At 28.1% G+C, this 14492-nt stretch overlaps 4 protein-coding genes across 5 annotated transcripts; 2 read left to right on the forward strand and 2 right to left on the reverse strand.

The window, feature by feature from the left end:
• Nucleotides 1-1377: 1377 nt before the first annotated feature.
• LOC116770525 (small ribosomal subunit protein eS19A) lies at nucleotides 1378-4311 on the reverse strand. Of its 2 annotated transcripts, none has more exons than XM_061520965.1 (4): nucleotides 4224-4311; nucleotides 3381-3451; nucleotides 2639-2848; nucleotides 1378-1583 (listed from the first exon to the last, which is right to left on the reverse strand). In XM_061520965.1, the coding sequence occupies exons 2-4, from the start codon at nucleotides 3449-3451 to the stop codon at nucleotides 1403-1405; spliced, it is 462 nt and encodes a 153-aa protein (XP_061376949.1). In that variant the 5' UTR covers nucleotides 4224-4311; the 3' UTR covers nucleotides 1378-1402. The 2 variants fall into 2 exon arrangements, with proteins under 2 accessions (XP_061376949.1, XP_032517921.1); XM_032662030.2 differs by having other exon boundaries at nucleotides 4131-4273.
• A 303-nt stretch (nucleotides 4312-4614) lies between these two features.
• Nucleotides 4615-6075, forward strand: LOC116770814 (protein lin-52 homolog). Its single transcript, XM_032662433.2, has 4 exons — nucleotides 4615-4685; nucleotides 4829-4930; nucleotides 5182-5280; nucleotides 5625-6075. Exons 1-4 carry the CDS (start codon nucleotides 4652-4654, stop codon nucleotides 5765-5767), a joined length of 378 nt encoding a protein of 125 aa, XP_032518324.2. The 5' UTR covers nucleotides 4615-4651; the 3' UTR covers nucleotides 5768-6075.
• A 1-nt stretch (nucleotide 6076) lies between these two features.
• Nucleotides 6077-9780, reverse strand: LOC116770813 (1,25-dihydroxyvitamin D(3) 24-hydroxylase, mitochondrial-like). The gene is made up of 10 exons (XM_032662432.2): nucleotides 9299-9780; nucleotides 8906-9143; nucleotides 8640-8833; nucleotides 7824-8022; nucleotides 7691-7758; nucleotides 7433-7536; nucleotides 6994-7163; nucleotides 6859-6924; nucleotides 6321-6534; nucleotides 6077-6249 (listed from the first exon to the last, which is right to left on the reverse strand). Exons 1-10 carry the CDS (start codon nucleotides 9666-9668, stop codon nucleotides 6139-6141), a joined length of 1734 nt encoding a protein of 577 aa, XP_032518323.2. The 5' UTR covers nucleotides 9669-9780; the 3' UTR covers nucleotides 6077-6138.
• Nucleotides 9781-10594: 814 nt separating this feature from the next.
• Nucleotides 10595-12644, forward strand: LOC116770750 (probable N-acetyltransferase san). The gene is made up of 3 exons (XM_032662347.2): nucleotides 10595-10753; nucleotides 10887-11210; nucleotides 11641-12644. The coding sequence occupies exons 1-3, from the start codon at nucleotides 10746-10748 to the stop codon at nucleotides 11837-11839; spliced, it is 531 nt and encodes a 176-aa protein (XP_032518238.1). The 5' UTR covers nucleotides 10595-10745; the 3' UTR covers nucleotides 11840-12644.
• Nucleotides 12645-14492: the final 1848 nt, after the last annotated feature.

Genomic DNA, 14492 nt, shown 5'->3' on the forward strand with positions numbered 1-14492 from the left:
TACTTTATGTGTCACAGCACACAAAATATTCGATTATTTTTACTCTAATAAAAGTTTGTCATGTTAGTCGTAAGTTGAAAAACTATTGAATTAAGATCAAAGGTATCAAAATGCTCAATATTTCTGAGTTAAATAGACTTTAATAAACCAATCAATACTTATCTAAAGAGAAAGAGGGTTTAAAATAAAATATGGTTATATTTATAAATGTTAAGACATTTCAGTTATTGTTAACAAAGAAAAATTTTCTTATGCTACGGATTGATTTACACTAGAATTATGAAATATTTTGTCAACGTCAAGTTACTTATTACAAGTCTACAACATAATACTACAAAATAAAGTGTGGAAAAAACACAAACGATTCTGTCTAATGGAATAATGTCACATTTTTTAAAGAGTGTCGTTATATTTTACCAGCATCTAGATTCTAGAACAACACAAAAAATACATAAATAACGTGCGTCTGGGGATACTCGACAGAAGTGATAATTAAACTATTTATTAATATAGAAAATTTGTAATTTCTAAGAAGTCTAAGTACTACTTAAGTTTTACTGTTATGTTACTGTTTATAAATATTACTCGAAACTACTTTCCCGCATAGTTCATATAAAGAGGCCGTGTATGTAAAAGAAAGGGAAACCAGACTCAGTGGCGCCGTTACGCGTTGCCTTACGAAACGTCCTACCCTCTCATCAGAAGAAATAATTAAAAAATCTATGGAATTTACTCAGTATATATTAAATTATTAAATAAAGCTCAACTTTTAATCTTATAAGATCTAAAACGTCTGATAACAATTCTGCCAATAGAAAATGTCTGGCAGTATTCATTTTAAATTATTTACAATATTTCCTACAACATACGTAAAAATCAGAGCTCAGACTATACTTAAAGTGAGTACATTTTTTTACTTACCTGTAGAACCTGGTACGTGAGAATTGTCCATCAGCATAAACTAGTAGATATGTTTACGTCTATCGTACACACGAAACTTAACCTATTAATGTTATGTCCATTAAATGTTACGTCTAGCTGCCCTGGGTTCTCATTCTATTATAAGTAGTAGTAAAAACGAGATAGACTGTACTAATATTTATTTTGAATATGGAATTTGAAGCCATTGAATTTCTATTAATATCTAGACAAAAATTATAAAAGGTTTGAAAATTCAGGCTTTAAAAGTATGGAAGTATTTGTAAAAGGTATTATGGACACCTTTCAAACATAAATAAATATTAATACTCTCATATAGTAAAAAAAGATAAGTGCAGATAAACATCTCAATTCTAAAACTTAAAATTACATTATAAATTTGGAACCAAAAGTCCACAGAACGGTCAGGTTTTAAAATACGGGACAAAAAAAGGTTAATTAGTTATAATTATTTATTTTAAATTTACAGAACAATCACACTCTGCTTGGCGGCTTGCTTGGCCTTGAGGCGGACCTGTGCAGCGATTCTGTCAAGGTCACGTCTGCCTTGGACGGTGAGGATTCGTCCACCATCTGGGATCTTCTCTACCAGCTTAAGAGCTTCTAGGGCTTGCAGAGCTTTACGAGCAATGCTGCCAGATGATCTGAAATAAACATTATTGTTATTATAGTAAAATTTGAATGTTTTCACTGTTTGTTTATTGAAATATACTAAATACGTTAAACAGCATGTTTGTTGCATTATAATTATGCAACATTTGACATTGTGGTGTTAATCTGTATAGAAAATTAAAATGATATATATGTGTATATATATATATTTATATATATATTTATATATATGTGTATATATATATATATCAAATACATTATTGTTAACACATTTTAATTTAAAGTGTCATTGGTAAATTTGCATAACCAACAGTTCTATCGAGCAAATGAACTCTATGAATTCAACTTGCTTCCATTGATTGTAGTAATTCAATAACTTTAGACATAACTATATTTGCATGGAAGATATATTTATTACAGGAGGTACACCGTATTTGTATGAATGAATTTTTGGGACAAATTGACTGCTCACACCGTTTTGGGAGATAATAAAAAAATTTCAATAACCAAGGAAATAATAGATTTGTATCCTTATATCAGAGCTTTAGATATGCCACAGATTCTTTTAATTTTTATATAAATAAAGATACTTTTTAATTAGCTATTATTGTAATAACAGAAATCTATTTCATTTAATTACATTAAATACTCCTGGAACGACACACATATATGCCAACACAAAATATCTCTGCGTAATTATAAAAACACCTTAGTTCCTTTAGATTTTATAAATTTTTCCATCTGTTCAAGTACATTTCAAATTTATTTCACCCATATAAACATGTTTTCATTTGATCCCTATTCTTAGTGAAGCAAAAACTTACAATATGTAAAAATATCTCTCATAAGCTTTTGTGCTATATAATTTGCTATAAGTTTTATATATATATTTATAATATTAATCATCACTTTCAATAGAAGAAATCACCCTAGTTTTTAGTGAAGTGAAACAAAATAAGTAACTTTTGTAGTGAAATTTTTGGTATGTGTATGTTTTAGAGTAAAAAATTATTAAATCTAATAATTGTTATGACTATTTTTATAAGGTAGTTAGTTAGTTTTAATCTAATAATCTTAATATTTATACCTGCAGAAGTGTGAGGGTGTGATGCCGTTACGTTTACGGCCACCGAAGATCTTGGTCACAGTCTTCACACCGACTGGTGATCTGATGTAGATGTGACGTAATACAGCTGCACATCTCACATAGAACCAGTCGGGGTCATAGGGTGCCAGTTCCTTGAAGCGACCGGTTTTAACCAGATCCATGTGTTCTGGAACCTTAACCTTGCCCGTCCTGTGAATAAATAAATAAAATGTATGAGGCAAAATTAATTTACCCAATTTTACTAGTAAGTAGTTTTTTTTTATAATATTATTTACATATTCTAATTATTTATCAAAAGACAATATTCATCAAATAAACAAAAGGTTTTATTTTAATATTTGAGAAGTAAATGGGATTTTGAAATATGTTTTAACTTTTGAAATGCATTTACATCAAGTATTTGGATAATATCTACACAGATAATAAGAAAATTATATTTGATAGATGTTTACAGTTTTCATAAAAATAATATTACCGAAAAACTGTAAATACCCATATTAATTAATTAATAAATTAAAAAAAATACTCATTTAACATGTTGAATAAAACCAAAATGACTATTTTGGTTTGTCAAAAAAACAAGTAATTAAGAATGTTATACATATATTATTTTAATCAAAGAATTAACAATGACTAAAATAGATGACAAATGACAAGTTTAAGTCGCTATAACACACAATTAATTTAGATGAGTATGCATAAAATTTTAAATATATCTTACTTTTTCAAGTGGGCAGCAACTGTCTTGACAACTTTGTCTTGTTCAACATCTTTCAATGTGACGGAACGCATCTGAAATTAAAATAAGTATTTGAAAATATTTTACTAAAAACAAAATAAATATAGATATAAATGTATAAATTTTTATATTATACAGTATTTTTTAAGCCAGACTTATAAAACATTTTAATATGTTGTTGATCAACCTAAGTAATGACCTCGCTTACCACCATCTATATGTAAGCATGAAAACAAAACTGCTTAAAAATAAATAAATGTAAAAATTTTACCAACCACAGTTTAATATTCTTTACTTCTATAAAGAATAAAATTATCTATCTGTGTAGAGTTAAGAAAAAATATAATCTAGGTACAAGCTTTGCAATATTTATTTTATAGGATTATTCTGTTCATAGCAAATGTGTTTGTGACAAATACAATAATTAACTTGGAAAAAATAAATCAATAAGCCTAATAAGGAGAATTAAAATATATTTCGCTACAAGGTACGGTATGCATTTTAGGTTATGAAAATTAAATACGAGATATCAAAACTAATACCTTAATAATGTTAAAGTTTTTGACAAACTTTATGATTACATAAAAAGAAAATTTAAAATTTGCATTGTTGAAGGCTTAATCATAAAATTAAAGTATACTAACGTCAAGCTCAAGAGATGGACATGACATACTCCATTGTGCTTTGAATGAACAAATTTGAAAGCAATACAATGAATTACTAAAATTTTACCTTGGATCCTGTTTTAGCACTGTTTATGCACTTAAGATTTCAATTTCTCCTAATATAATAGCTAAAACCATGCGGTCTAACCACAACACTCACCTTGCCTTAGTGTTGGCAACCGGAAGAAAGAGGGAAAAACTTTGCATGCGATAGCAACACAAATGTCACATTAATTTTAAACAGACCTAATAATACACTATCTATATTACAAGTTTCCGATTAATTATTTTAATTAAATTTTTTAACGTTATAAAATTTTCCATTTTAAATATTGGAATATGATATTTTATTAATAGAATGTTGAAAGTGTAAAAAGAATAATCATAATAAATTTTTGATGTATTAATAAGTATATAGAGAATATGTTGTGTAAATTCAGATTGAATAGATTTAAGGAATTTAATACAAATCAAAGAATGTAAAAATAAATAATTTTAATAATTTTATGTCCATCATTGTCTATGGAAAGATTCAAGCTAGTTTATTTTTTTTCTCTATAGTTGTTGTGTTGTTGTCAAATTAGGAAAATGGCCGCGAAACCAAATTCTATTGGAAATGATGGTAAATTTTCAATCAATTCCCGATTATGTTATATTTAAATATGAATTCTTAATAAACTTGTGTTTGATTTTAAATGTAGTTTTCTATGCGTATATATTTTTTTGTTCTGAGTATAAAAAAAATATATGAAATTTATAATACAGGTCAACCCGCTTCTGATGATATTCCTCTGACATCTTTAGAAGAAAGCCTGTTAAGTTTAGAGAAGTTGGATCGAGCCTCACCAGAGCTATGGCCTGAACAAAGTTAGTCTAACGTCAATTTAGCCATTAGCATGATTTTATTTATTTTATAATGATATACTATATTTTTAAAAAGTCGCGCGATTTACCATAGCATATTTCTAATGTTGTCATTCTGTCCACCATTACGCTTGTATGTTTTGAGCGTTTCGGTTATAACGACCTTATTTTAAACATTTAACTTGAAATGGGTGATAATAACAGTAATTTCTCTAATAATGAAGCTTCTCATTGCTCTAATGACTCTTTCGTAGTTCCCGGAGTTTCTGATTTCGTTCCTTTGCAAAATCCAGACCAATCACCACCTTCTTGGAATAAGGATCTGACGAAAGAAGACTACAATTATATGCAGCGTAAGTGTTCTGTAGCTTATTACTCAAACATTATTCTTAATAACATTTATTTCGATTACACTTCCATATATTAAATACCAGTATTTACCGTTTCAAGCAATTGTGGTTATTTTGAAATGGACTGATAAAATATTTATTAAAATTTTCTGCAAATATAATTGCGTTGTTTGGTTCCTATTTCTCAATTGAGATAAAAAAAAGTCATGTTAAAAATTTATAAGAGTTAACTGCTCCTTTAGTCTAGACTTTATTACATAAAAAGTATTCTTACCAACTTTTTTTTTTAATGTTATGAAATGTTTACACAATCTCTATTTGTTATTTAAACGTAGTTCCTATTACAGAATTGGGCTCATTAACAACAAGTAGTCTCATAATGGAAGTGAAGAAGCTCCACGACCTTGCTTATCAATTGGGTTTGGAGGAAGCCAAAGAAATGACTAGAGGGAAATATCTAAATATATTTTCATCAAGACGGCAACGATAATGAAAGACTTAACTTTTTAGATTGTAGAAAATACTGTGATGTATTTGTATGTAGACATGTATTGCTCATTTTATGAAATTTTATTGTATAGATTTAGATAAATAAATGTAGCAATATGTTAATTTAAGCAGCAATATATTTTCTTTTAATATATATATAAATGCACTGAAGTTACTGTTATTAATCAACTTAAAAAAAATGCAATACTCATCAGAGTGAATATTCATCAGAACCTCCTTGAATAGTGGAACTATTTAAATTCAATACTGTGTTTAGTTAGTTACAGAAAATAAAATAACATACTTGTATTCATCTCTTTATTATGTTAAACCTACCACAGTGTGCATAATCAGCAAAAAAATGAAAAAATATTATATTCTATCAACAAATCTGATTTTTAAAGGCTTGTTCGGTTTTGCAATGAAACTCTTAGTGGCTTGAATGTCACCATAATGATACTCGAGCTTGAATTTTTGTAGCACCTTTAGAAAAAGTAAATGTTTTCAATATTGTTAAATGTCAAATAGCAGTTTGGTAGTAATAGGTTTAATACCTTTATAGTAATCAATGAAATCATAGTTTCCGCTATATTCTGGCCAATACACCTCCTGGCTCCAAAGCCAAATGGAATCGAAGCAAAGGCATGGTAATCCTTAGCATCTTCCCTTAGCCATCTCTCGGGCATGAATTTATCGGCTTCATCAAAATTACTCTCTTTCATAGAACAGTCTTTTGTGGACATAATTATTAAAGTCCCCCGAGGAATACTTGAATTTTAAACATTAAATTTTTGTCAAGGAAAAGACAAAAAAAATATTTTTAAATAAACTGTTATCTACTACAGATGCATTAAAGAGTCATTTGTTTTTTTTTATTAGCTATTAATAACAAAAAAACACATACTAATCATTCGTCCTTACAGCACCTGAATTACTATTATTATTTACAAAAAAAAATTTTTTGGCCTCTATTAATACGGATTTTTATATATACAGATACTTGTTTATCGTTATTGATTTTAAACTAATTGATTATCAAATGTATTATATATTTAAATTATAATAATTTAATACTGACTACAATGTACTCACTTGTATTGATCAAGTGTAATGTTTTTAGAAAGGACCCTTGTAAGTAACGGAATTGGTGGAACAAGTCTGAAATTTTAAAATGAATCGTTTTCGAACGTAATATAAAAAAATATAAAGTACATAGTTTATAATCACCTCAACGATTCTTTTATACAGGCTTGTAAATAAGGCGTGTTTTTCTTCAAATTATTTATATCAACTGTCATATTGTCTTTGTACAAATTACCAACTTCTTGATACAACTGCTTCTGTGCCTTTTGGTGTTTTGCAATGTTATATAATAAAAAGGAAATTGAAGAACTGATCTGTATGACATCCAAAAAAAACATTTTACTTTCATACCAGGAAGTTGTAAAATCATTAATAATAAGAAAAACCTAAACAAGTTACTATACAACTCCTAAATCAATATACCAATGTATGGTATATTTCCTCGTCTATATTAAATCTGTTTTTATGATGCTCTACTTTTGAAAAATATTCTATTATTTTACTTCATAGTTTAGAACTTATTAATAAATTAAATTAATAACTATTAATTAAAATTCTACACAATTAAAATTTCAAAATTAACCGTATTGACTCCGATAAGCAACATGTCCATTAAAATTGTAGCTATGTCTTCAGTTTTGAATTTCTCGTCGTTAAGAACCATAGCGCTTGTTAATGAATTAGGACCTAAAAGATATTCAATTATAAATGCGATTCACATTGGCTGAATATGGCCTTATTTACAAATTATTATTTTGATACTGGTAACACTTAACACAGTTTACTTTAAAATGTATTTCTGATGGTACAAAATATAATGAACATAATCCTAAATACATACTAATGTTCTCCTGTTGAGATTTTGTACAGATATCATTTTCTATTTCAAGAACAAACTTTCCAATAAGGCTAAAAAAATAAATATAATTAATAATTGAAGTTTAAATATTACATTCAAATATTTTTAGTATTACCTATCCAAATTATCACAGTATTTTACAAGTGTGTACCAGGCCGGAGTTGTAAAAAACTTCCAGAAATGTAGGCCAGTTTCACACTTGATGATTGCGTCTGTGGCATGTTCTAGACTGTGGTACATCCACGACGCGTCGCATTGATTGTATATCAACTCCGTGTCCAGGAGGCAGAAGTTCTTAGCGAATGTTATAAGGCCTTCAATATTTTAATTTATAAATGAAAATTTTATATTAATTTATCTATATTTTGATTTCAATATTGACGGATTACCACGAAAAATATATGTGCAAGACATTATTTAAATGTTAATATAGGTCTATAGCAGAATGTTTTTGTTATACTAGTATAAGAAGTCTATTTTATCGTAATAGTAACGAGATATATCAAAGTTGGCTTAAAAACAATTTTTGGTTTTTCATTAAATAAAATATATTTGAACACTAATGTAATTTTCAGTTTAAGTTCATGAATGTAGGTCAATGGCCGCGTTGAGTGGGTAAACCGAATTTCCTATTGTTGAGTCCTTTGAGGTCACTTATAATGGAAGTTAAAATATATATTTTTTTCAGAATGTACAAAACGTGTAGAAAAGTATCGATATATATGTATTAAAAATACCAATTTCCGATTGTTGCTTTTCCCATATACTAATTTTGGAACAACTATAGTGTTACCTAAATAAAAAGATGTAAAAATTTTGTATTTTTGCAGTTTCATAGAAAGATTTTAAAAAAAGACAATTAAGAATGCATGGAGTATTATAGCCTATACAGTCATGAATATTATTTTACGTCAATTTATTTTCAGCTCACCCATAGAGTCAAAAGCCCACTTGTGCAGCTCCTTGTACAAATCCTTAGACATTTCGTCCTGATAATTACGTACGTTATAAATCTTTTGCGTGAATTTCTCCGTTATATCATAAAGTCCGTGTACGTGATGCGACAACAGTTCTTTAGTTTTGGGGTTCATGATAGACCTTTGCCGTGCCCATTCTTGGCCGTGACTTAAAAAAAAATCATATATATTTAAAAAAAAATCTCGTTATTATGTTTCTATGAAATTAATATCAACTAACACAGTGTATAAACCCCCATAAGCATGGTTTTTATGCTCAGTACGATATCTTTCCAGAGATTCCAGGTTTGAGCGGACGGGACAGTCGCCCTCCAGACTGAAGACCTTTTGAATGAGATCTGGGTGGTTGATGAGAACTATGTCACTTCCTACTGGGCTCACAAAACGTACAACTGGCCCGTATTCGTCGAAAAGTGTTGAAAGATTCCAGTAACTTTTTCTGTTGGTAAACAAGGCTCCTGGAATAAAATACATACACTATCACTATATTGTGATCGTTAAAGATTGTTGTTTATATTTAAACAAATAATTTAAATTATCTACATAAAAATTTCATCAGCCTAATATCGAAGACCTATATTTTCGGAGTTTATTAATGTATGGTAAAAGATACCTGCATTAACAGTGAATGTCAAAAATCCAGCCGTTATTTGCGTTCCAATTTCTGATAAATAATTGCGAAACATTGCCAAATATTTTAGGGACTTTGGACCGGGGACATCATCAAAAGGTAATACGATATTTTCTTTTTTGCTTAGAACCATTGGAACTACCCGAGATGAAGAGCAAATATCACTTGTTATAATATTACTAGTAGGGGCTATTTCCTCGGATAAAACTTTCTTTTGCAAGGCATTTGTATTTAATTCTATAGACTTGGAAGTTTGCATCTGGATAGCACTCCAAAGGTGAAATCTGTTCCCATTCGAAAATAGGTTATATCGCGCATTTGTCGGAAGAAAGCGTAAATGTGTGAAAACCATTGTTCGTATAATTTTGCAATAAATATTTAAGATTTATAACAGAATTAAGGGCACTTTACTCTGTCATTTGTAGATAAAACAACTGAATACCACGCTTCAGATTTGTTTTTTAAAAGAGTGCCATTGAATTCAAAATATATGTTTTTAAATTTTTAATCTGTATTTTAGTAAAAGAAATTTGTGCGCAGAAAAGATAAAAAAAAAATGGAGAAAAGATGTATTAAAATAATGGCAAAATAACAACTCGATGAAGTTGAACAACATATATGTCGATGTATTTTTTGACTTATAAAAATTTAAGGCTAAAACTCGCAAACAGTTACTATTTTACGTTGTTAAATATTTACGTTGCGTTGTTAAATATTACTATTTTACGTTGTTAAATATTTAATATTAAATATTTTATTGATATGATTTTTATTTACTGAATCACAAGTTAAAAATATTTTAGAATATTATAATCGGCTTTATTGACAAAAACTTTTCAGTAGTTAATATTATTCCATTTGTTCACCTTTTGGAAACAAAAACTAGAAGTAGCAAGTTTATAATTATCTGCTTCAAGCATGGGCGATGGGTCTTTAATTGTTCTTTTTATGATTATTTGGTTCGTTATTATCTAATAACAATTTATGCTTCTTAACATTTACTGTTAAGCAATTGTATAAATACTAGTATCTTTCGATACTTTCTGAAAGAAATAATTTTGAATTAATAATTGAGACATTATATGAACGCCCTCTTAAAATCCTAATGAAATCTTTATTGTATAAATTTGTCTTTTTAAATATAATCTTAAAAACAGACAAGTGCGTGACGTTATTCTTCATTAGTTTCATTCAAATTGGCAAGATGTTAATTAGAAATGGGATTGTTGATTTTAAACATTAATTTAAACTTTAGTCAGGAAACACCTTTACTCGATTGTCAAGTTTGCGTTGCATGATATCTGTCAACTTCTCTATATCCAAAGAGCGAGTTAGCTAATGTGGTAGATGGCGGGAGTGATCTCGTGTGATATAACTGTGTTAGATTAGTTTTTAAATTTTAGTGTAATATAAGAAATAGTTATTAAAAATGACTAGGTAATTAATTGGCACCTCTAGACATATTTTATTTTTAGCTTTTTTGTCCATTCGTCAAATCTCCTTGACTCAACAAGGCACGACTGCTCGAAACTTAAATTCGTATGTTATAAGAACACCTTTGCTATTTCAGAGCTAAAATAGAACTCGGCGATGTGACACCGCATAATATTAAGCAATTAAAGAAGTTGAATACAGTTGTATTCCCAGTGTCCTACAACGACAAATTTTATAAAGATGTTTTGGAAGCTGGTGAATTAGCTAAGCTGGCCTATTATAACGATATTGTGGTTGGGGCTGTTTGTTGTAGAATAGATACATCAGATAACTCTAGAAGATTGTATATAATGACCTTAGGTTGTCTATATCCCTACAGAAGACTTGGTATAGGCACTCTGATGGTGGAACATGTGCTCAAGTATGTTGAACAGGATGGCAATTTTGATAGTATTTTCTTGTAAGTTATCCTTTAATTATGTTATTAATATAATTTACGATTGTTTTGGTCCGATTCTATGCTTTTCTGATTAATATCTTAATGGTTTTAATATCATACAACAGTGTCGTAAAAAGTAACCTAATACATTATCTATGTGAATTTAGTATTAAAATAACATATATAAAAAAAATCCTTAGAAACCAAAGCATCATATGCAATTATTTCTGATTTATTTCATTGATAATTAATCATTCAGTAAACACACATCAGTTCATATTTATTGAATTGCTTTATTCATTTTATTCATAATGAAAACAATTAAATATTTTTTTATATATTTTAATCATCATATAAATATTACATTTCCGTGGTTGCTTTTTATTACAAACAATTTGGTTCAATATGATCTCTGAATTAAACATTTGTTTAAATTTGTCCTTTTTTTTAGACATGTGCAGGTCAATAATGAGGGTGCGATAGACTTTTATAAGAAGTTTGGTTTTGAAATTGTCGAAACAAAAGAACATTACTATAAACGGATAGAGCCGGCAGATGCTCACGTCTTACAGAAAACCATAAGACAACCACAGTATACAACGCTGTATAACGGGAGCGTGCCCCATGCGAAAACAAACGGTCATGACTGAACAAATCTTCCCGTCGTCTCAAATCAACTGTGAAAGGCAAGTGATATAAAATAAGAATCATAATAAGGTCACTTTTATATTTACATAATTGAAGATTGTAATAGAAACGATAATTTGTATGCGGTTGTACAATGTTCTTATCATATTTGACTGATACAATTCTTGTAACGATTTCATTGGGATGTAATGTAGTCCGCATGTTGACCAAAAAACTAATACATTTGCATTTTTCAATATGCGCCTACAATGTATACATTTACATGAAATTGTACTATCTATAAATTTTTCTATCTAGCTTAGTGTTTGTAAATGATTTTCTCTCTGAATTGGATATGTGTAAAGTAATATAATATTAGCTCTAGACATTCTTTTAACTAAACTTAATGGCATGTGAACTGTGTCCATTTTTTACTGTACTTGTACAATTAAGATAAGTATAGATGCTCTGGTTATTATTATTTTTTTTAACAATACATTTGTTTCACCTGAAAATTCAATATTATCGGCTCACAAATTATTTGCGTTTATGTTTGGTACTAAAATATTTGTTATGTATCAGGTGTTGTTATATATACAGAAACTATATTTATTCTCTTTTTTATCCCACAAATCTTTGTTGAAGTTTTTCTTATGGTCCATGTATTTAATGTAACGTCAAATAAAATATTTCCTTTGTTAACTGTAGATGTTACCGAGTCATTTTCCCGCTGTCAAAAAAAAAATAATTAAAAAAATGGTAATACTTTTGACTATCACGATTCTCTGAAATTTTAGAATTAGTTCAATAAACATGATTAACAATTAACATGCGTTTGATTTTCCTTCTATGTTTCATGTACTGTTCCTAAAATTGTGTACATCTGATAAGATAATATGACTAAACAAGATACTTGAAATTTTAAATAATTTATTTCGTTGGAAACGTTAAACTGAATAGATTATAAGCTAATGAATATGCATTACATAGTTTATTTGTGTTTTTTTATTTCAAGGAGTCTCGTTTCGCTATGCAAGTCTAAATATGGCTATACCAAGTAATAACTAATTATTTTTCTCATGGAGTACTCGAGTGGGCAGGGATTAGGTAACAGGTGATACCGACTAATTGGTATTGTGGGTGTACATACATATCTTTTCTAATAAAATACATTTCAATTTCTGTAAACAAAGGAACGGTAATGATTTAAAAATTCAATGTAATATACATAAAATTAACATTATTTATTTATATATCCACTTTGGATGATCAATACCGTTTAGCGTCAATATTTTATATTTTTTTAATTTATAACCATTGTCTCTGAGCTTTGAACTGCGAATGGAAGTGAGCGATTTTTTTAATAATAGAAAATATCGACTATTCGAATGCCTAACAATCTGAGAAGTGTGAACATATTCGCGACATGTTTCGTTAGTTACGTAAAAAAATATTATTTTAGGATTACAAACTAATTTAAATATAGGAATCTTCAGAATCTACAACGTTCGGAAAGTTTATACTTCAAACATAAATATTAATAAATGGAAAATATAATTTCATTGATATAAAGGAATAAATATTTTTAAGTTATATATAGGTACACCAGCGTCGGAGACGTGTAAAGTATGAAAGCACTAAGTTAATGTTATAAAATAAGATCTTTTTAGAGGAAATTTGTATATGGAAACGTTTTTATAATAACAAATTAAACAGAGAAGGATATGAATAAAAAAATAATAATTTAAAAACAAATATTTATTGATAACGTTCGTGCATTTTAGAATACTGTCATGCTTTCTAAAAGCTTCAATTCACTATCACAGACTATAAATTTCACAAACGAACAAGTGTATTTTTAATACGTACAAAAAATACAAGCAAACGTGGCAATTACATACATATAAAACATGACATAAATATACATAAATTGCAAAATTTTACAAACATTTTTCATTTTAATGCACCAATATATCTTTCAGATATGAGATTCAATATTTTACATGAATATTCATTATATTGGAACGGATCCTGTTTTGTTAAACTTAATAATTATAATAAAAATTTTCAATAAAATGTTTAAAAATAATAAAGTGATAAATCATTACAGCATAGATAAATATTTTCATTTTTAATTTAAAACAAATGCAACAATCGACGCCTCATTTCACTATGAATCATAAACGTCATTAGTCTATGGTTCAAGGTGAATGGGAGTTATATTATTTTGTTCAAAATCATAATTTCAACTATAAAAGGAATATTAAATATCATTTCTTAGTAACCAACAGATGTTTAAATTAATTCTGAATAAATTTCCCTCGTGTTCTGAGCCGCTGTACGATTTGTTATTTGCATTTCATTTAACATTATAACACCCATCATTAAATACACATAACTCAATTTTTAAACTCATAATATCTATCGAAAATAACCTAATTTATTTAAATTAAAGTCAATACCAGTCAGTCAGTCAGAGTCAAAACCAAGCTGAAGAAGACACATGGTTCAAAAAAAAATTTGTTTTTTTTTGCAAACGTATGAAAAACATTTATATAATTTAGTTACTTTAAAGTGTTAAAGTTTCCTTTAAAATTTGTGGCAAAATTATAATATTAAATATAAGTTTTTAATTAAGTAGAATTATTTAGCAGACAGGTGAGTGTTGCACTTTAG

The sequence above is a fragment of the Danaus plexippus genome, chromosome 7 (assembly GCF_018135715.1).
Source record: "Danaus plexippus chromosome 7, MEX_DaPlex, whole genome shotgun sequence".
NCBI lineage: Eukaryota > Metazoa > Arthropoda > Insecta > Lepidoptera > Nymphalidae > Danaus > Danaus plexippus.